We start from the raw sequence: 24544 nt of genomic DNA, 5'->3' as shown, positions 1-24544 counted from the left end.
GAGCTAGTCGGGCAAAATGGGCACGCTTCCCCACAATGTCTGTTGCTTATGGGATATGATTCAGTGGCATGATACAGTGTGATTATTTATCGATTACAACTGACTTTTAATTTAGGGAGTTAAAATGCATCTTTATATCCAATAGACATCTGTTAAGAGTCCACCTAATCTGAAAGACTCGCAGAAGCTGTTATTATAGTAGATTACTTGTAGTTATAAGAAAGTTGGCTAATACTGAATATAGAGAATTCAAATAGAGACTACCAAAACCCCACCTTTCAAAATAATCAAATGCATTTATTTGATAACAGAACAAAATAGCTTAATAACTTTTAATAACTTCTATATTATTTTGATCAAGATCTAAGTCTATATGAGCGTACCTAGCATTGCAAGTATATAACAGGTGAACCGCTGTTTCAATATTAACATATTAAGCATTACTTATTACATAATTTATTACATAATTATTATTATGTATTATTCCTACATAACGTTATTATTACACAACTTATTACATAATTTAGCAATATTTGGATCAATTGGAAACGCCGGGCAAAGTGGCCACAGACACAGTGAGATGGTCACTTTACCAGCCTCTGCTTCTGAGCACTTTACCCGATTACACGCAATACTGTACATTTCTTTTTTCGCTCTGAAGAACAAAACTTCAACGCTACTAAATAATAGAAAAATTATGCAGAAGTGTTTCACTTGATAATAAAAATATTATATTATATAGTCATCAGGTTCTATGTAGTTGGAAGAAAATCATGTTAAACTAATACCCTTAGATCAACAATAGATGAAAACACCTTTTTCTTCATACAAGCAGAACAACAATTGCGTCAAGCCTCTTTATCGTCTAGAACTACAATGGCAACTAGCATAACTGATTGGGCCTACTTGCGATAACTGATTGGGCCTACTAGCGTAACTGATCGGCCTTAAGTGCCGATGACAATTTTACCCGCCCTGGCCACTTTATACTCTCTTCCCCCATATACGTACACGTATATTATATACATACGCTATATGTTATATATATCCACCTGTATGTGAGATCCTGACCGTCCATACCATGTGCGTGGGTTTTCTCGGGGTTCTCCCGTTTCCTCCCACTTTCTTCATTCCACCATTTCATTCATTTCTCATAATCACCGTCTCCTTTAGCCTAACCGGCATAACCGTGGGACGTAATACTCAAAGATTTCATTTCATTTTTTTTCCTGACCGTCCATAAACATTTCTTTGTTTCATGCGAAAAGCAAGTGTAAATGGAACACTTTTAGGGAAAATGTTATAAAACATAGTTTTCAGTTATACGTATGCTGCAGAATTTTACATTTAGTCGTAGAATAAGTCCAAAACTACAGAATTTACGTTTGTAACCTACGTTTTTACGTATATCACATTCGTTTTTTTTTTTTTTTTTTTGTGTGCATTTCTTCTGTGACAATCACGATTTCAAAATAGTTCATACTATAACAATTGTAAATGCGTCCTTTATAATTTCGTGAAATTATGATATAATATCAATAGAATTCAAGGTAAACATTCAATAATAGCTCTTCCTATTGTAAGTCATTACTAGAGCAACCTAAAAGCATAAAAGGCATAATAGCAATTTACACATATGGTTGGTACCAGTGGCGGCGATTGGACGTTAAAAGTGGGGGGCAAGGCATGATCTGAATATTTGTATATCAATCTTAGTTTATCTGATACACTTTGTTTGACGAAAGGTTGTATAACTATTAGGATATTATCTTTTTCGGTTAAAATACCATATATCGTATTTCATATTTTATTAAATAAATTGACAAGAGCAACGGAAGTAGATACTAGCCCTTTGTACTCTTAAACAACGAAGATGTAAGAAGAGATTCGATTCCTTGCTGATGAACATCTTAAAATTCTGTCTGGAAAATTGTATGATCAGATTATTTAATTTAAAAAAAATACAAAACAAGTAAATAGAAAGGATAATATTAATTATAGTAATGAATAATGAGGTTTGTTTTGCAAAAGTTATGTTCAAACTGGAGATTAATGAACAACTTAATTTATAATTCCACACATGACATTACATATATGTTATTACTCTTACAAGGTACATTCGCGAAGTGTCCCCTCAAGATTCGTGTAAAATTGATTCAAATACAAAGTTCTCCTCGCCACAATGTGTATTGTACTAATTTTAGCGGCCCATACTGGTAATTTGCGTATTTATGAGCCTTCATATATCCGGAATTCAATCATACACTAGTATAACGCTCGGACACAAAATTGCTTTTAGTTTCTTAGATCTAACTGAACATGAACGTGGGCATGTGCAAAACAAATTTGATCAAGTACTGCTTCTCTGACACATGTTACCAACCCCAGTTGCCATCTTGGATTCAGTTTTCGGTTTTTCAAAAGGGAATAGGTGCAAGTGATACATCAAATTCATGTACAATTTCTCGGAAATTCACTAATGTTGTGAGTTTTATCGAAGTTATTGCATGTTAAATGTCAGGCACGTCATGAATATTGAATCAAATAGAACGTTGTGCAGGGCCCTCTGTGTATATGTAATGTTTTACGTGATTTATCGTTGACGAAATATTCTCTGAACGTAAATAATACAGAAACAGACGTCAATACGGAAATGGTCTCCACCTAAATATGGTCGTATCTGAATTTACATTAAACATTTTGACCGTTATGCAATACTTCTTTGTTGTAGTATATCATGGAACTAATACAATCACTCACAGAAATGTAATAAGATTATGACACCAATGTTGTAAGGAGTTTGTTAATACCTACAATATTTTTCCAGTTACAAATTGTTTTGATTTGACATCAAAAATATATGTGTAACTGATATTACTCTGCAATGTCTATTCGCGAAATGCCTGGAAGGATTTAACATACAATACCTTGCAAACGGTACAAGCTACAGTAAAATCCTCTATATCAGTGAGTTTCCGAGAAAATTGTACATGAATTTGATGTCTCCCTTTTGAAAAACCGAAAGTTGAATCCAAGATGGCAGCTCGAGTTGGTAGTATGTGTCAGAGAAGCAGTACTTGATCAAATTTGTTTTGCACATGCCCACATTCATGTCCAGTTACATCTAAAGAAACTAAAAGCAATCTCATGCCTGAGCGTTATACTAGTATATGATTGAATTCTGGGTATATGAAGGTACATAAATACCAGTATAGGCCGCTAAAATTTGTACAATATACATTGTGACGAGAAGAACTTTGTATTTGAATCAATTTTACACGAATCCCGACGATATACTTCGCGAATGTACCTTGTTAGAAAATGAAAGACGGTAAATACTACAAGCATATGCTACAAAATTTAAAGAAATAAGCATTTGCAATATTAATTGCTTTGAATTGCAATTAAAACGCAATTCCTGTAGCTTGCTTAACTCCACGAGAAGACGACCAATATGTACTCACGCAACGGGAAATATTATATGGCATCATTTTTCATGAACCAGTAATACATAAAAATATTTTCAAATGAAGCTATATACATTAATGGGTTACTTCAAAAAAGTGGGGGGCAACCGCCCCCTTTGCCCCCCTAATCGCCGCCCACGGTTGGTACCTTGAATATGGTTGTGGTTGTCTAAGGGTGCAGAAGAAACTAATTTGAAAGCATAATAAAGCATAATTTAAGAAAATCAAGCATAAAGCATAATTTAAAATATATAGCACAATTCTTTAAAAAATATCTTTAACTACAATTTTAACATACTGCATTAATATTTTTTAAACCAATATTTACAATACAAAATCATTGAGAACAACACAGTGATGCCAACCTGTGGGAAAAATCTCATATCTTGGGAGTTCTTGACCTTATTTTCTTGGAAAGGGATAATAAGCAGTATATATGGGATTTTTCGAGAAGATCGAAATTTACGGCTAATTCATTTAGATATTGTAAAAAGTGACTAACACAGAGAAATTTAATTTTTAATATTATAGCATATTTTTAATTAGTATAATGTGGGAAATTCAGTTAAAATGGGATTTATTGCCTCTGGACGTGAGATTTCATATTGTTTCAGGTTGGCATCACTGGAACAACAATGCAACAATGAAAAGCTTATTTTTATTTCTGTAAACTTTTCGGTGTAATCCTTGGATGTGGAGAAAAGAAAAAAGAAGAAGAAAACTTCCGCCAACAATGAATAATACATAAGAACTCCACACTATATTGTTTCGTGTACTTCTTGAACTTGAGCACCTTCTGTACATTTTGGTGGCATCTTCTCCTGTCCCTTTCTGTATATGTGCACCTCTAAGACGGACACAAGTGATAAAAAAAACTGACTCGAGTAAAGCATATCTCTTTACAGAGCTTTAAGTAGAAAATTCATTAAATATAAAAGAAACTGGTTGCATAAAATATTAATAAATAGATCAAGATATTTAGAATATTTAATGTATAGTAAATATTACGCATTATACACGATTAATGTAAAACAATGATTAAAATTAAGAATAAAGCATAATAAAACATAATTTGAAAAAAATAAAGCATAATTAAACAAACAATAAAGCATAATGTGGGTTGCTCTAGTCATTACAATAAATAAAAAGTAATAAAATTCATGCAGACAGAAAGAAAATAAGGGAAAATATACATAATTATTTCAGAACCCTACAATTTCAAATTTCTAACCTCACAATTCAAACGGAAACGAATTGTCAAGCTGGTAATACCATATCTATCAATTCATTTTAATCCTCTTTCCTTGTATTTCCTAATTCATAAGACATGCGTTTCTTTGCTTAGAACGGAAAGGTAAAAATTAAGCAACTGTAAGGAAAAAGGATAAGCCACGTCCCTCAAATCTCCATAAAAACATATTAGCATGTCATATTTATTATTACATTTAAAAACAGAGAAAGAATGAAAATACAACTGAATTTTGTTCTGGCAGTTATTTGTTCCGAAAGGGATAGCACACTTTACTATAAAATATAAATAATTAATAGGTCTAGCGTTTAGAGGTATAATCATCAAAAATATTTTTTATGAATATTTTTGTACAAATTTTTATTTGTCATCCGCATAGGAAAATAAAATATATCCTCAGAGGATATAACGAGGCGGACACTGCGGATATCCGCAAGCACAGACTTCTAACTATAGCAACCTGACTGGCCGGAGCATACAAGTAACGTTAGTGCGTATACCGGTCCCTCTGATGAGTGATTCCGTTAAGCGACTATAGTGCTGCCAAAATGTCTTAAGCCGTGGCAAAAATGTGAACTACAGCTCACACCCGCTACAGCCCCCGCGTTGAGCATATAAGGGTTCAGCTGTTGCTAAGCTAGTCAAGCTTAGCGAAAGGGAGTGGAATTCCTTTAGCCGATAGCAGTGCTTGGAATGGAAGACTAGGTGTCAAGTCAATGCGATATATCTATAATAACTTTTCGTGGTTGTTAGCAGTAGGATTTTTCATAAGTTTTTTGAGCTTATTGACATTACTGCAAAATGGATAGGCCCTCTGCTGGTGGTAGGAAAGTTTCATTCCAATGACGCGGACTTTGATGCTCGCATTCGAAGACTGCTTGAAAATAGCTTTCCAGATAGTTCTTACAGTAATAATGAAAGTGATGTGTCAGATGTAGACAACATGGATGAAGATACGGACATTAACCCTGAAATTTTCAATGAGAATGTTGAAAAGAATGAATCAATCAATGATGGATGATGAAGAGGAAAACAAACTATCGACACCCCACCCAGTACAACATGTGTCGAATACCTTTTTTGGGGGAAGGGTAAGGAGGACATTCTTGTTCCTCTCAGGAGAGTCCTACAAATAGCAAAACTTCACAACATAATACTGTCAGAGAGACATTTTCGGAATTGAGAATTGTACTTTTTTTTTTTTTTTTTTTTTACAGATTACCAGATTTTATGATTTTTCTTATTCAAATACCACCTTTGTTTTTCTGTAGTAAATACTATAATTAAGAAAGCATTTTAGAACATCCAGTATTCATGAGACCCATATATGGCCTTCTGCTTGTCTAGTAGCCACATTATGCACTGCGCACAGTCCCAAGTTTGATTCCCGGTCTGAAAGTATTGAAACTTGAAGGTATTACGGTGATTTAGATTCCACCCTAAACAGTAGAGAAACATTTCTTGTAGTCTCGGTAATGGATGGGGACGCTAAAACTTGAGACAAACCAATCAGAGTCCTATACTCAGTCAAGGCTGTCTATTTTGATTGGTTTTCAAACTGACATTGTAATTTTCGCCAGCTAATGTAAGTTATGCTACCCAAAGTGTCACAGAGTCATTTTAGTTGTCTATCCCCCTTATCAGTGCGTTGTTTGTCATATCCTAATTTATTGTCAGAGGATAACTTCTCAGGCCTTTATTTTCTGCTTGATCTAATTATAGTGAACAGTCACTCTGAAGCTTTTTTCATGTGTTTTTTTTTAAATCTTATACACTGGAAGGAAATATTTTCCATACCCCTAGTTTTCCGGTATTTTAACTAGTAATTTATAATTCTATACACGTACATTTCAACTAGTACTTTATAATTCTATACATGGGTATTTCAGCTAGTAACTTATAAGTCATAAATTTAAAATGAGGTACTTACCATGCAATTCTTTCTTCGTAGAAGGTCCTTCACAGCCTTTCTCATCTCTCCCAAAAATTTCCAACTGAAAATCTTTGCTTCTGGAGATCTTAAGTGTTTTACTAAGCACTACCCTGCCACTGTGTTTTATTTCTTCTTCCGTTGCTTTTCTGTACACTGTCTCTCCACGTTTGTTGGTCAATCCCCACTCTTCACCCAAACTACAAAAAAGCAGAAATATGTTATTATAATAATGTGTGTTCAGTATCACTAGAGGGATTTATAATGAATTGGTAGCATACTATGTCTTCAACATAAAATAACTTGCTTTTAATACAGAAGTTAAAACTGATTGATTTATATCAGACCGATTGCTTAACGCTGCTGTCGTCTATGTAGTTCCGCCCGAAACATGAAACCGTTGTCGTTGTCAGTCTGGCATATTACCTTAAAGGTGCCGGAGGATAGTGCTAATGAAATAGGACGAAAGTGACCCATTATTAATGAAGATACTTAATGACTCTTTCCTCGCACATTTTTCGAGAAAAATTTACCTGTAAAACTGTGTCGGAAATTCACCCATCGAAGTGACTACATCTACAGATATATTGACTAGGCAAATGGGGTTCATGCAGAAACATTCTGCAACACAAAGGGACTGTTCAAAGCTACCAGCGAAAGCGTTGCATGAAGTGCTTCATGAATTTCGTTGAATACTAAATCAAGAGAATTCAAAAGCTGACAACCTAGAAACTACACCAGGCGCAAGTTCACTGTCAGCCACAACCTTCACAGATTCACAATGTCCTCCCGCGCCATATTGGTGAGAGTACATGTGCTGTTAGTTGTGCGAAATACATTTGCGGAGAGTCAAAATTGAGGAAGGTTGTCACATTGACGTCTACATTTATCTGACAAGTAATGGTAATATTCATATATTAAATACAGTGACACATCTGCAAGGTACGTGCCGAGTTTGCCGTCAGCAAGCAATCGTAATTATCGCCTAATACGGCAACGAGGGAAAGTTGAAGGTATTTAAGGAGACAAAAACATTAAGTTAAATCCTGTATACTTCCAAGAAATCCACCATGGCGTCAATGTATCGAAAAAATATCCCTCGCTTATAGAGAGTTGAGTTGATTTTGTATTTAACGTCCTGTTCAGCAGCGAGGCTGTATGAGACGTGGACTTACTGATTAACGTGGACTCCGAACCACTTGAGCTCCCGCCGGGAATCGAACCCGGGTCTCCCGCGCCAAACGTGCGTACGCTAACCGCTTAGCCATGAAGAGCTCTCGCTTATAGGGAGTAAACAACTTGATGTGGATCCACGTGAACAATGCATACACATATACCCTTCGTTTTTTATCATGATTTGGATCAAGACATGAGAATCCGTCTTATTTCAATGCATGAAATCCTGACTCCAGCGCAATGGATTTATGCGTATTTAGACAGTTAACACTACTAAACCATTGCCCTCACTAACTATGAAAAACCTACAGAGAGAAACGAGATGGAAATTATGATATCAAGTGATATTTCATGACGCTTATAGTCAACTATAACAATACTAGGGCTAGAAGCAAGGCTTTTCATGGGGAAAGCAAACTTTGAAGTTTGGTCGGAAATAACGCGATCAACCTTCTCTATACTCAAGACGATTCATATATAAGTTACATGAAACTATATAATCTAATTTATGCCTGATTACAAATATTAATAACGTAGTTAATTGCTTGTGTTACACCATACTTTAAAAGATAATTTTATTGCAGAGTTATTACTGATCTGGAGAAATTTATTTTCCTGACTTCCCCCTGACCCTTGACAGGTAATTTACTGACTTTCATGACAGGTGTCGGATGACGACATATAAATAAGAAATAAATAACGGTGAATATTTATATATGAGAATATTTATTCTATGAAGAGAAATAGTAATCAGTTGCTTATACGTACATTTCACTTACCACCCATAAAAATTTGAATAACGTTCCATACTGTGATCATTAATGGTTGGCTAAGCTGAAATTTGTGTACAATTAATATTCGAAAATATATATTTTATAAACCTTCCAGTCTTTTTCGCTTAGTTTCCCTGACCTGCACCACTTTCCCTGAGTTTTCCCTGACTTTCCTGGTTTCCCTAACCAGTAGGAACCCTGTATTGTATGAGAGCACGTAAGAGTTCTTTTTCAAGATAAATATTTTCAGATCTACATGAAGATTATAAAATTCTATATCAGACTGGTCCACCACTGAAAGAAAACATTGTTTACTCCCCAGAATTTATGTCTGCTTACTAGCTGACATATCGATTTGACAGTCGTTTTGGCGAATTATCAAGCATTTATATCTTTATAGAAAAACGTTACACTTCAAAAATAGCAATTTAATAAATTCTAATTATTTAATAGTTTTGTGGCTTTCACAAATATGATCATATATTTGAATGTGTGTCTTTGCAGTACTAAAGCTATATTCACTGTAATCTGAGATTAAATATCATATTTTATAACAGTGGTCAATCTGCTCTGCTCTTCTTTCCCTTCAAATATTTCATTTTACACCTTCAACTTCCGCTCTCTTCCATGCCAATCTGTGGCTTTTAATGAACATTACATGTATAATAATACGCAAATTTTAAAATAAAGTTAGAAAACATACAAGTTCGCTGTAACCTTTGATGTTAGATACATTCGAAGAAAGTGCATTCTTTTTACTTCCAACATTGTAAAAGTAATCGTAGTATGTATGATGTCATTTCGTTTCAAAATAGTTTGCTACAAAACAATACTTTTCGATATTTCCAAACTACGAAAAGTTTTTTTTATTATTATTATTAAATACTGAGCATTCTCACCTTTTTTGCGTAAAAAGACTAGTCCCACTCCAGTTTGAATTACAGGTATTCCTTTCGACATGCGATCTCACTTTACGAATTATCGCTAGAACGCGACTTAGACAAGACAGAAAAAAACACGAGAAAATTGAACAATAATTTTGCAGCCACCAGCATGATCCACTTTACGGTGTTTCGTGTTACGCGAAAATTTCTGGGAACGAATTAACTGCATAATAAGAGGAATGGTTCAATGTGGTTTGAATCCAGCGTTAAGTAATATATACAGTGATAGTAAAACCTAGGAACTAAACACACTATAATATTCAACAAACACACAAATCCTTGGTAGTGAAAAGACAGTGTATTACATTCATCCTCTGAGTGTAATTTGAATCACCAACTGACAGGTATTGCGATCTACATGCTGGATGGCTCAACTGGGTTGCATCATCAAGCATAAGTGTTTGGTTTCCAAAAATAACAGACTTTTTCATATTATTGTAGAACAAAATTTGTTTAATTTTAAAAGCGCTTTAATGCAGTGCAGTCTCTTCCAATTGGCCATTGCATAACGTAGGAGCAATCTTTTACAAAGGTGAGCAGTTTCTACAAATCGCACTCAATCTTAAGTCGGATACTTATATTCAACCTTACAATCCATCACTCTTATAACTCTTATCTGTCCTCAAACTTAAACTCCAGCACCCCTCAAAATCACTAGCCTTCACGTCTCGACACTTCAATATCTCTCAACTTCACTCTCCTTCACTGTCACGGCCCCTAATTACTCCTCAACTTCACTTACCCTCGTTCTCATGGCCACTTGCACCCCTCAACCTCACTCGCCTTCTCCCTTATAGCCCCTCATCACTCCTCAATCTCTTCGCCCTCCTTGTCATAGCCCCTCACCACTCCCCAATCTCAATCGCCTTCACCTTTGTGGCTCCTCACCACCTCTCACCCTCATGGACTCTCGCCACTCAACTTCACTTATTCCCATGCTTCTTAACCTCACTCACCCTCCACTTCTTATCACCAAGCTTGTTAACCTCACTTGCTTTCAACGTCTTATCCCTCATGGTTCTTAACCTCACTCGCCTTCACCTAAATGGGCCCTTACTACCTCATAACCTCGTACTTTGACTTTATGTGCTAGTGAGGACAAGTGAGGTTAAGGAGTGACGAGAAGCTGTGAGGAAGAACGTGAGTGAGGTTGACGGGTAATCTCATGTCTCATGAGGGTGCCTACATGTGGGCTTTTATGATCGGGGGAAGAGACATAGATAACACATGGAGCAAATTTGGTGACATATCTAGGTAGGAGAATGAAAACAAACACGTGTTACTAGTGTATGAATAGTTATATTCCACGAGTTGTGTATCAGCAAAGTCCTCGACTACGACATCATTAGTCTTTGTTCTCCAATATCACTGGCTTTTTCAACACCAAATTCACTGGCACCTCCTTTACCTCCTCGTGTAGTATCTTGTGAGCGTAAGCAGCAAACGGTGATACTACACAGCATCTAGTTAGAAATGACTGTTTCAATGCATTCACCATATAATGTAATGCCCTTTGGCCCTTTATTATTACTGTATTATTGACATTTAAAAGGACGAACTTACCTGTATACTGATTCGATGACATCGTTGCTTTGGTTTCCGTACCACCATGAGACATTGTAGATTCTTTTGTCACTTCCAATATGTATTTCTTCCACTGAAACCGTCGGCCTCGTAATAGTAACTTTCTCACATATACACATATTCTCAACACAATCTGTAAATACAACATTAAAATATCATTTAAACACTACTTTTTTTATTACTTTCAGTTTTGATTAACAATGGGTAATTAGTAAATTAAGAATGACTACAAATGAACAATATCATGGAATTAAAGAAGTTTCTTATGACTTCTAAGCTGTATCGTTAAAAATACAAATATAAAAGCATGATTACCTGAACCTAAGAACATTGATTCTAGTACAGGAAACGAGAGAAAAATTGCAGTAATGAAGAACGAAAGGAAAATCCATTCATGTAAAAATTAGTTATAAAAGGTTTCAAACTCCTCAGCTATTGCCCTTATGCTATTGGCCTTAACAAATTCATAAAATATTATTCACTTATTAGTTCAAGTACGTTTACAGTGGAATTTTAAAATATGGTGATGGGTCATTTTGACCCATCCGGTCCTTCTAGTGTTAAAAGAATTGGCAGGTCAAATAATTTAGATTTAGGCAAAAATTAATTACGGATAGTCGTCTGTCTAATGTGCACTACGGAAGTATGAGGTATAAGGTTTACTGAAGTATGAGGGCGATTTTTGTTATATATGATATGGTTTGCAAATTTAAGACGCGTATTCTAGGACGTTTGTAGCTAGTGCGTTCTAGACGTTTCCAAATGAAGAGTATATGTTTGCGTGTAACACTTCAAACAGATAACACAGACCTTTGCAACAACAAAGCTGTTACAGAACTTATTATGAGAGGGAGGAATATATTTCCCTCCTTTTCACAATATTTTTTATCAAATGTGTTATGAAACACAGTAACATTGTTCACAATCACTTCACTTCTTTCAGCACAAACAATTAGTCAATAAATATTTTTCCTATTTCAATTATCCACTTCCATATGTCTGTGACAGCAATCCTGAAACAAAGGAATGAAAATAACTTGTATCAATATAGCCAATATAAATTTAGAAACATTCATACTAACAAGAATAATGACTTGTATTGAGTACTGTCCGGAAACGTAATACATCTCTAAATAACTCGAAAGGTGGATAATTGTGTAAATTCAAATGAATACATTAAGAAACAAATGAAATTGAATATAAATTCATTTGATGTTGCAGGTAAATAGCTCCAGGCAAATTGTTATCGATCTGAACCCGGATATTCACATGGTCAATATCTTGGAATGTTTGGTGTATGTTGAATTTTGAATCGGATCTCATTGAGTTCAGAAAATTCAACTTTGTGGTGTTTTAGTACACGTATGAGGCTACAATCTGGACAATTTTGAACAAATTCACAGGGACATTTCTATGTGAAATTCAAAATTCAAATTTTAATTTCAATTTTTGAAGTATTATTTTTTTATTTTACAGGTTTTTTTTAATATAATACAACTTGTAGAGCAATCTTTAAGTTTTTCAATGATTTTGTTGCACGTCTCTAGTGCATATATTAACCATTTTATGACACTTTTAATAATCACTGTAACTGAAAAAATGTCATTATTTGACATTTTTGAACACCCTGTATTGGGACACTTTCAGGAGGAGAGAGGTAATATGTAGGATTTTTTCATCTCTCACTGTAATAAAGGTGTGCACCAATTTTTACAAAAAATCTAAGATTGGTGGGTCAGATTTTGTCATTTCATTGTTGGTTGATTTCAAATGGAATGCCCCTTGTGCTTTTGGACAACCTTTTGAGTTTTCCGGGGTCTGAAATTTTCTGGAACGATTACTTGGAACCCGATTTACACGTTCTGATCAAATTTGAACTAAAAATCCGCAGGCCCTTTCATCTACCCTGTCCGTAGATAGTAATAGATGCTATATTCTATCGTAATTTTGGACATCTTTTTGAAGTTTCTGCAGTCTGAAATTTTCTGGAAACACTATTTGGGACCTGAAGAACACATTGTGATCATATTTGAACTGAAAATCCGATTGCCCGTTTATCTAGCCACCTACCATTTTCTGTTTTAAAATGAGTTCAGATGGTGATAATTATGCAAATAATCAGCTAGTGTTAAAATCATCTCGAAGCCGGTAAGTATGATGTTTCTATTCATAGACAAAATCGTTCATTTGATTTGCTTTTATGATGATAATTCTTGCACAAGGTAACTTTTGTTTTTTAATCATTGTGCAAACGAAAGCCAATTTTCGTGTTCAAGTACTGTATCCCTTTCAGGCAGGTGTTCGACCTTGATCACCAAGCAACCTGTGTGTAAGAGCGTGAAGATGGGTCAGGGATAAGCAGTTGCTTCAGATGATAAACAAACGGGTGTGCATTTACATAAGGGGTTAGATAAGCAATCAATTTATGGAAATAAAAACATAAAAGTGACTCTGAAAGGTTATTGCCTTGTACTTAGCTCTATCGACCTTGTAACTCATGTTTGGAAAATTGTCACCAGTGCTTTCAGTTGCTGCTCAGCATATATTAATAAAATACTGGTTTGTAATAAACAAAAATAGGTTTTTGTATTTTTGTTTTTGATAAATCTATACAGAACCGTAAAGTTAGATATGTTTCTGAATAAAGAAATATTAATTACCACGTTAAGTAAAGTAAGAATTAATCTATTAGAAGTTGAAAGAATTGTATATGGCAGAGATGGCCAACATGTTTAAACTAAGGGGCCGCAGGCATGTGATGAGGCAGAAACTTCTATGTGATGAGGGCCGCAACTCTATATGATACTTTACGTTTATAATATACACTCATAACATCCCACCAAATCAGCAATCACGTATGTCTATTAAAACGTGAACAACCAGAATACAGACAACAATACACCGACATTTTCTTACTCATAGGGGTCTCGGGTTCGATCCCGGCCTCCGCCAAGTGGACTTTGTGGTGGAAAAACACCGTGTGCGTGGGTTTCCTCGGGGTTCTCCCGTTTCCTCCCACTTTCTTCATTCCGCCATTTCATTCATTTCTCACAATCACCGTCTCCTTTAGCCTAACCGGCATACCCGTTGGACGTAAAACTCAAAGATTTCATTTTCATTTTTTTTCTTACTCATACTGAAGCAGTGTTGCCACAGTCCTAGCTCTGGAATGGGCTGAAAAATAGTACCAAATTGAAACAAAAAGGGTTGAATTCATTATTTTATACCAGTGTAATACATTGCTCTATATCACAAAACTAAAAGAGGTGAAGTTCTATAACATTTCTTCTCCCCCCCCCCCCTCTTCCAAGATTCCAAATCAAGAAAGTGCTCGTTTTAAAAATTACTTTTTAAAAACACCCGAGTAGGAGGACCCCGAACAACCGTGGAAGTAGATGAAACTTCTGTCGCACGTAGGAAATGTAACAGAGGCCGCAAATTAAAAGGGAAGATACGTCACTAGTAAGCAACTTAGCCCGGTAAGCCGATAACTACGTCAATGTATTTTTTAGTGCTAATCGTTTTGATGTAGAATCTTTCCAACGACACACAAATTATACTTACATTTGCAACGAGTTACTTGAGCACATGCTGGTCTTCTTTAGAATATTCAACACTTCATTCAACGTTTTTTTTAGCTAAAATTTCTAGCACACTGCTTTTTACTCGTGTCCATCTAGCCTCATTTGTTTCCCGGTATAATTCCACACAAAGTTCGTAGCGTTATGGAGAACAATGTCACAGAATGAATGTTCAACAATATTTTTTAAGAGGCCAACACTACAGTATGAGTAACGTGAGTGGTAGGAAAGGTCATTTTTGAAAATGTGACAAGTTCCGGTGTTTGTTAAATGGTGCTGAATTAGGTAGAATTGTACCAACTTTTTCACAAAAGGGGCTGAAAATGCCAGCGTCGTATCAACGGGCCGATGAATGACAAAAAGGGCTGAATTTGGTACAATTGTACCAAGTGTGGCAACAATGTACTGAAGTGGCACTGACTCAAAAGACAATTAAAAGTAATGTAATATTGAGAAAATACTTTGCGATTCTGAAGTATATTGATATAATGCACCACTCTTCGACAAAACTGAGTTGCCAGGTTCTCAACGACGAAATCCCTCCAACGAGTCTTAAAACCCTGTTTTGCTCAAAAAATATCATGATACTTTTAAGGTTAGATGAAATTATCTTGGATAATTTCTCAAACATGGAAACATATGCAAAATAAATAAATAAATAAATCGTAAATAAAACATATACCTGCTCTCAATGGTAATGACGTGTAAAAATATTCACAACCACAATAAAATATATAAAAAATGCTAACACTTATCTTCTGGAGGGTTGCATGCGGCCCGCTGGCCCATAGTTGACCATACCTGGTATATGTGATTACAGGAGAGAGAGAGAGAGAGAGAGAGAGAGAGAGAGAGAGAGAGAGAGAGAGAGAGAGAGAGAGAAGCTTCGTTTTACTGGTATACGTATTCGTTTAACTAGTATAAATTCAGGGAGATCTACATATATTGAAAACAATGTTCGTACTATAGCGCGACCGTGTTTTATGCAGTATTTCCTGCAGCATAGACATATATTTAGCAGTTTTAGTGATGTTTGCTTTTATTTTGTATTTTAGAAACACACTACAATGTTTTGCGTTTTGTTCGATTTTTGTGTTGATTTTGCTTACATAAAACTGAATCCGAACATACAAGGTGGTCGCCAAGTTTTGGGGGGCTCTAGGGGTGTAAAGTATAAATACGGGCCTGCGGTAGAGACCTGCACGGGCCAAATTTTTCGGCCCGAGCCCAATTCAGCCCGAACGTACCTAGGCCCGGCCCAGCCCGGGCCCGAAAAGTTTTGGAGATTTTCGGCCCGAGCCCGGCCCGGCCCGATAAGTTTTTAAAATTCTTGGCCCAAGCCCGGCCCGGGCCCGATAAATTTTAAAAGTTTTTGGCCCGACCCCGCCCCGATAGCTTTTTTTTAAAAAAAAAAAAAAAAAAGATTAGCTCGAACCCCAATCTTTCTCAAAATTTAGTCCTAAATTTGACCTAACCCTCAGAAACATTTTCTAAACTCTGGTTCACAACCTGACGCTTGCCTCCCGAATGGTACCATTGCCTCCTAGAATTTTGCCTGTCATCGAGAGAACAAAAACTCCATTCCCTGTAACAAAAATCTAACTTAGTTGATTTTTAGCATAAACTGAAGATGGCAATATTGTTTAGCGACAGGCAAAACATTCCCTCCCCTTCTTGTTATATTTTGAGTTCAGTGAAGGTCAAGGTCAGAGCTTAATTTACCGCATAATGCCTGCAATCCTCTATAGTGAAAGTGGAGCCGCTAAGCAACACAAACTGTAAATAGCCATTGCATTCCTTGTAACATTTTTCACGGACACACTTCTTCAACGTTTGGCTTTATTCCAATTATAAGCGTATTAAAGAATTCGGCTCGACCTGAAGAGAAATCAGTGTCGGCCAGCCCAAGCCCGGCCCGGCCCAAAGAAATAACAGTGTTGGCCCGCCCAAGCCCAGCCCGGCCCAAAGAAATAGCAGCCGGCCCGCCCAAGCCCGGCCCGTGCAGGTCTCTAGCCTGCGGAATGTACTCCCTTGTGATTATATTGTTAGAGTACGCATCTGGGGCGCAGGAGGCCAGGAATCGATTCCCGGTGGGAACTCATTCTATTCTATATTAAGTTGTAGAACCTAGTCTCATATATCCTTGTTGCTGAACGGGATGCTAAGCTCAGATCATACCATACGACACCATACGGATCTGTGAAAGTTAGTGACTTCAGTTCAAAGATAAGAAAGTCAAACATTATTGTAAGAGCCTATAATCTTTACGAGTTTAAACTGGAAACAAACGTTAGTGAAACTTGAAAAATATTATCGGAGACACTTAATAAGAATCTGGTCAATAAGTGAGCAGAACAGTGATCGTGACTATGTAGGATTAAAATCAGCCCCAAGTTTCTTGGGTACCAAATGTAGTATTTTCATAATTATTCTCTCTTATAATCGGGGTGGAGATGTAGGGAGGCTAGGATACGGTATCTCCTGAGTGAAAGTTCAAGAAAGAAATAAAAAGGAAAAATGAATAGATATGGCCATAGGAAGAACTAGTCGGTCGCTCAAGAAACTTTGCCCTGGGCTTGTGTTTTCATGACGTGGCCTGATCAAACTTTATCTGTTAATGACCGTCTCTTTAGTTCTGGAATTCTATTTTCCCCTCTGCTTATAATATTATTAAAATTATTTCCGTTTCTCTTTGTTCAACACTAGTCAGAAAAATGGAAAACATCAAGACGCAAATGCAGTTATAGAGTAAAAATTATTTGATCTAAAATATATTGATCACAAGTAAAACGTTAGAATGAACTGTTGTCCCTGGTAACTGCGGAAGAGTTCCAAAAGGTTGAACGAAAATCATTGATTTTTATCAGTATATTGAAATGCAAGGGCGAATCAAGGGGGAGCGATCGGGGCGACGCCTCCTCCAGAAAAGCAAACTTTCTTATTTTATATATAAATAAAACCCATCCCAGAGTTTGGAGCTCTTAAAAGTAGCTTTAAGTAGCAGTATTACAACCCACCGCCCCACCCACCCCCAGAAGTTCGTCCTGGATCTGTCCCTGTTGAAATAATTTATTCTTTTCTTTCCTTTTCTCTTCTCAACACCGTTTCGTTCTTCTGCGAGGCTTAGAGACGAGATATATTCCTTAAGATGAAATCCAAAGCAATGCCTGGGGCAGGCAAGTAGCCAGCCCAAAAATGTAAGGGGGTGCCCGGTAGAAGTTAGGAGGGGACCCGACCTAACCATATTATAGTTCATCATCATATTATAGTTCATTCGCAAGCCTACCGTGAAAATTTTAGGGGGCAGTGAAAATTTAGGGGGGCGATCCACCCTAGCCCCCCGTGGATACGGGCCTGGCCTGAGGTTAAAATCCAAGATTAGCATCCGCATGAGGCAGCAAAGAATAAATCAGTCTTTAGACATGATTTGGGTAGTTTTTAGAAGTGATTTTCGTCATTGTTAACATGTCGAAACGGGTTTTAAAGAATTCAAACAAATTGTACAAATATTCAAATGATAATTTGTAAACTGCTCTAAAGTCTTTTTCTTTTTCCTTGTACAGTCCGCGGCTTAGAAATTGTTACAAAAATTCTAAGTCAAAATTAATAACAAACTCTTGACCCGTTTCCTTATGCAATCCAGAAATACATATCTCGATCGATTAGTTATTTCTTGTCTTCAATCCAACTCTCTCCCTCCTCCACCTCTCCTTGTCTAAAGCAGTGTGTGTGACGTAGTGCACTCTTTCCATTCAGACGGAAAAAAAAAACAGAAATCAAGTTTACAATGTTATAGCTCTAAAATAGCCTATTTCATTCGTTTGTTCTGAAATATCTTTAAAGAGCCTATTTTTTTTAAGTCATACAATCTTCCCATAGCTTCATTAATACCTTTAGTTTCATTCTTTCCCTTCTTTAAAGACTGCAAGCTAGTAAAATGCTCCCTGAGAAATCTATGAAACTGCCAATAACGGCAGTAAGTTTTGTGCTTCCTAAAGTCTGTAATGCACGCACAGAGCTCGAGAATATCTACTGACAGAAATGAGTGTTATTCAATTATTCATTTCATTTCTTTTCAGTAATTGCAAGCAAACGTTCCAAAAGCGTCATTTGGGCAGGACAGGAGGGTGTAATTCCCCCTCCGTTGAGCTTCATAAATACATATTGTTTGAGCAAATATATAGTAATACACTAACAAAAAAGTGAAAAATTTTTGTAAACGGAGACTCTGCACCCTCTCCGAATAAAATCTAAAATAACGCTGGTTTTAGCAATAAACCTATAGAGTTAGGAAAGCACATTGCTAGAGAGCTTACATTTGGTTTCAAGAGTCGAAGGTTTGATCTCAAGCCATATGAGTTCCTGGACGACATTGAGAGAGACAGGCAGAGAGAGAGATTGAAATATGGAGACAGAGAGGAATGATTTATATACACAGATTTAGAACTAAGGAAAAATGACCGGACAGCATTCGTATTATGACGAAAATTGTGATTTTGTGAAACAGAAGAAGGGAAAGTTTTGAACTGCGAGGATCACATTAGGCAGTTATCGAATTAAGGTGGAGAACACTTTTGAGAGCATCAGATGATTACGAATGGAGATCAAGATCTTGAGAACTGAGGAATTAAGAATTTAAAAAATCTGAAGCTTCCGAGACGGGTTTCGAACCGCGAACCTTGTAGTTACCGAACCATGACTTTATTCATTCTGCTACGGAGAACTCTGTACTCATGCACATTCGTTTCCTATAGCTACGTCGAAAGCTAACTTAATGGAATATTCCAAAAGTTGACTTGGTGGATGCGCCGTTCTGATAGGATTTACACCTTTTGTAACTTAGTTACAATATGCATAATGAACTTCTTGTTCAGAACACTTTTTAGGGTAGTAAAATATGTTACTATTGTGTTAATTAGGTTACATTTAATAGAACCATCTGATAAAGTAGTGCCAAACCCTGTGCGTCATTGTCTGTTAGGTGAATGGTTAATGTAAGTTACTCCTACGTGTATGGTCCGAGCTTCGAATCAAGACCATTCTTATTGATTACTTTCTTTGAGCTAAGCTCATATTGTGCATTCCACAAGTTCAATTTTGAAGTAATGTAGTCACAGCTAGTTTAATTCGAAATTATTTTAAATATGATATTTGTTATTACATGCGTTTCTTTAACTTGCGATGTTTCAAACTTGATATTAAATCTTACAGCCTTAAATGCAACTCATTTCCCTACGGCATATCATCATTAACGTTTGCACAACGACGACAGGCAGGCGTTAATACAAAATTCAGTTCTTACTGTAATGTATGTATATATATTTAGAGAGTTTGACTCAGAAAAAAACGTACAGTGCAACATTGACTCTTGGAGGAATTTCAAACGCATTTACTATACGTATGAATTACCATCACAACAATCTACTGTGGGGGCTAAGACACTGAAACCATTCCAGGGAGGGAAACGGGTTATAAGTAAACAAAAAAAGTATTAGAATACGAAAAATATTGGTGTCAAATTCATAGTTTTCTGATTCGAAGAGATGAATAGTGGCTACCAGATGGCACTCCTCACTTGTTTGTAGCCTTGCATAAATGGAAAATTGTCTTAAAAGTATATTTTACATTCAAGTATGATTGTTTTAAAAAACAAACATTGTCCTTCAACATTATGTTTTATAATTATTTTGTACTGTATTTCTTATTTATAATAACATATTTTCTATATATATTGTATTCTATGTTATACTTTTCTTAATTACATTTTACGTCTTACATTTGAAGAGGAGCTTATAATAATTCAGAGCAGCAGGGACATACACAGAATGTAGGCCTTGACAATCCAGAGCTCCTGCCCCACGAAATCACTACTTTTCTGTAAATTATATCCAATTTTAGAGATGATGATAGACATTTTAGTAAAATATGCCCTCAAAAAGCCTTGTCTACGCCCCTGCAAAGCAGTAAAAATTTCAGAGTGCGAGCAGTTAGTAATGTTTCCCCAGAAGTTATATCTCCGATAATTCCGAGTGTGATATCAGTATTTGTGCATTATCACTTTTCACCCGCAGTGTATTGAAACGCACTAAAAAGGAACAGTTCTGAAGTCTTCACTGGTTCCCCCTATGACCTCATGCCAATAGGGTCAACTTGAACATATCCATATCTGAAATATCACGTTTTATTTCAGTGATTCCGAAAACTATCCATTCGACACAAACATAGGATATTTTCAATTCTTTTTGCCTGTCACTCTCCCATTGTCAACTCTATGCCAACCAAGGCTTGATTTGGACTTACACAGCATCCACAATGTCACTATTCATCTTAGCAATGGATTCGACACTAATATCGTTCGTATTTGACGTCTTTTACATGTCATCTTCACCTCTTGGTAGGGGTGGTTTCAGTGTCACACCCCCATAACTATGGAGAAATTTTAAACAATGTAAGTATAATAATAAATTACCATTTGAAAAATAAGTGTACAAGTGATCTTTGTCGGAGAGTAATTCGTTAACTACTTTTTCGATATCAATGTATTGCCTTTTATTGCTTTCCATGGTAAAAATTGCCAAAGGGCTCAACTTCATCTGCACAATTGTGCTGTGAATATAGGTTTTCGTGATTTAATTCACTGAATGCTCGCTTAGATGTTGCTCTCGTCACAGGAAAAGTGAGATACAGTTATAAAAGAAAAATGAAATGAAATATTTAAGTTTTACGTCCCACGTTTTTACCGATTACGCTAATGGTGACATTGATGCTGAGAAATGAATGAAATCGTGGAACGAAGAAGTGGGAGGAAACGGGAGAAACTCGAGAAAACTCATGCATACAGTGTTTGTCCATAATAAAGTTCATTCGACACTAGCAGGGATCGAACCAAGGACCTCATGCAGGGTGCACCATAGGTAAAGTTATAAAAGAATAGGTATAAACAAATACGGAACATTACTATCAATGAAAGTTATATAAGATTAGGTCTTCAGCTATTTCATTCTAAGGTAAACTTTCAATCAATGTTGCTCTTCATTACTGTTCGAAAACGTAAAGTTGTTGCTGCAAGGAGGCGATAAATCTTTTCAGTAAACTTCACAGTCTATAGTTCCTTCACAACTTCTTTTTCATCTAAGGCTAAAGTAGTTGCATTTTAGACATTGAGGAAAAAATGTGAAATTATATAAAAACCTCCAAAGTAGAATTACGAAACTTCAGTGGGCCCCTTTTCGCTGTAGGACTCCCTCACCACACACCCGTTAGTTACGCCGGGTGCATTATACAGTTTCGCCCCTTTTAGGAATATTTTCTAAGGCAGTACGAGTTTCTTTTACTGCTGTGTGAATTGAGTTGTATTTCTTATAACTGTTTTTTAAAGAAGACGAAAGATTCTATACTCAAATACAAATCATATCTTTCAAAGTTCTAATGGAAAACGAAACGAATCGTCGTATGCATGTTACGTTTTTGAAGAGAAAAAGAGCAAAACATTGATTGCACAAACGTATAATGGTATCATTTGCATGCAAATTTATAACTTATAAAACGTGTTGGCTTGTAAGATGAGGGGTTACTAAACGGGATTCTTCTGCTGGTGGTCCTACCTTCGAATCTCGTCCATTCTTGTTGCGTTTTTCTTTTAGCTACACTGAGTTTGTGCATTCCATATCTTCAAGCTTGAACCAAATTTAATACCAGTTAATGAATTAAAAGTAGCTGACATTATTTTCAAATATGAGACGTTATTACATGCTTTTCATTAGCTTACAGTACTCAACTTTGATATCAACCCTTCCATCCTTCATTTAACTCATTTCTTGATGTGTTTTGTTACAAAATTCACGAATCCTGACGGAAAATTGCTTTACCAGTTAATGGCGACTGCTTTGAAAGCAAGTGCAAAATATGTGAATTAAATGTCAAATCTGTAGTTTCATGTGTAGAAGAAACAAACTTGAGAACCAAACGTTTAAGAACAACTCAAGTTATTAATATAAACTTTGCCGAAGATTAGTCACTTATATCATCATAAAAGAAATACGAAAGACGTTCTGAAACGAATAAATACAACATACAACTTTGCAAGCGGAGGCAAAGAAACCTAACGTAACAAGACTAAAGACGATTTATTTACGGCGAAGTGATCGTGGTTGAGTGGTCAAGGCACTCAATTAGTAATCTTGAGATTGGTGGTTCAAATCCGCGTTGTGCACTTTTTTTACTTTAGGATTTTTGATGGCGATTGATCGACGATGACACGTTTTATTATATTCAGATATTTCAATACTCGGATGTTTCAATACTTGAACTATCAAATCTTCAAGGATAATAATAGTAATAATAGTACTTATTATAATCTCGTAGAAGATTAAAAGCTAGGAGCTAATTATCGCTCCAGTCACACCGTTACAAGCAGAAACGTGACATTTGGCAAGAATATTTCTGTTTTGTTTAATGTTGCCCACGAGAAGAGAAATTTCTCATCTTGTTTCTAAAACAAACAAAATAACATGAGAATTAACATTTTACATTCGAGACGGAATAAGGGTAACTATCATGTCGCTTTAGAGATGAGAATCGAGACGAGATGAAAAGTATCGCAAACATTTCTCGTCTTGTTACGATTCTCGAAACGGGAGTACCCCGAGAAAACCCATGAACACGATGTAGTTCACCACAAACTGACGGCCGGAAACCTATGCACCAGAGGCTAGCGCTCTACCATTGAGCCACCGCGTCTTTACTGGTGCGAATGAATTAGAGGTATTTGGTCCGAACTAACGTGTTCGTATGACTTCACTGAACTGGCATTTTGTAGCTTGGAGGTTATGATGGCTTGTTTTGTTTCCTTTTATGGGTATAAAATTACTAAAATTACTAAATTACTAAAACATGATCTCTTTCTTGATGATATATTTCATTATGAATTAGTAGACCCCAGTAATAGTATGAATTATTATTAGTAATAATACGAAACTCGCTCCTCCGTGACTAAGCGGTTAGCGTATGCACCTTAGGCGTGGGAGACTAGGGTTCGATTCCCGGCGGGAGCTCATGCGGTTCGGTTTCCAATTCGTAGGTTTTATCATCGCTGCTGAACAGGACGTTAAACTCAAAATCAACTCAACCCGAAAACTTTGGGAGGAATAATTAACTTTTGGTTAAGGTTTAGTTTTCATTCAAGGGACTTTTGGGACTCAAACCACTACATTCAATTGTTAAAAAGTGTGCCGAGGAAAGCATATATTTGTTGAGACGCATAAAAGAGGGAGAGGGGTGATCCCGGACCTGGTTAACAACAATAATTTATATTATATTCGTTTGTGGATTAAATAAAACTGTTGAAAAGATTTAAAAACCTTCTTTGTGTACTGACTTATAATCATATGTTTAAAAGGAAACGTCAGCTATATCGTGTTACGTATGCTTACGTATTCGTTACGTACTCGTATTCACAGTATTTTTGGCATTGTTTATTCGAACAAATACGGTGTTTAATTGTCAAATAGTGTGTAATGGTTTACTTTGAAAAGATATATTCATTCTTTGAGAAGGAGAAAAGGGATGGGATGATGTGATTGTGGACCTAGTTAGTACCTCTCGTTTTCATTTGTGGACTAAAATAAATAACGTCCCATTTACTTTTTGCTTAAATCTGGTTGGTTCATTGTAATAACGATTAATCGTATTTATGTAATAAGATAACATTGAGGAGTTATTTCTTACGACAAAAGAAGAACATATATGTGTAGTGGTTTACTTTGAAAGAATACATTCATTCCTACAGAAGGTAAAAGAGGTAAGTGATGAGCTGACATTGAACCTAGTTACTACCTTTCG

General features: G+C 36.1%; 1 protein-coding gene across 1 annotated transcript in view; it reads right to left on the bottom strand.

The window, feature by feature from the left end:
- The window catches only part of LOC145671288 (uncharacterized), a 1722162-nt gene that overhangs the window by 1031533 nt on the left and 666085 nt on the right, over positions 1-24544 (bottom strand). Inside the window, exons 6-7 of the mRNA XM_081740242.1 lie at positions 11103-11256; positions 6647-6846 (exon numbers count right to left, since the gene is read on the bottom strand). Coding sequence (XP_081596368.1) covers positions 6647-6846; positions 11103-11256 — 354 coding nt within the window. The remainder of the gene's footprint in view (positions 1-6646; positions 6847-11102; positions 11257-24544) is intronic.

The sequence above is a fragment of the Thermobia domestica genome, chromosome 15 (assembly GCF_964235325.1).
Source record: "Thermobia domestica chromosome 15, izTheDome1.hap1.1, whole genome shotgun sequence".
NCBI classification, from domain to species: Eukaryota; Metazoa; Arthropoda; class Insecta; order Zygentoma; family Lepismatidae; genus Thermobia; species Thermobia domestica.
The sequence above is the reverse complement of the archived record's forward strand: the minus strand, read 5'-3'. Positions and strand labels throughout refer to the sequence as shown.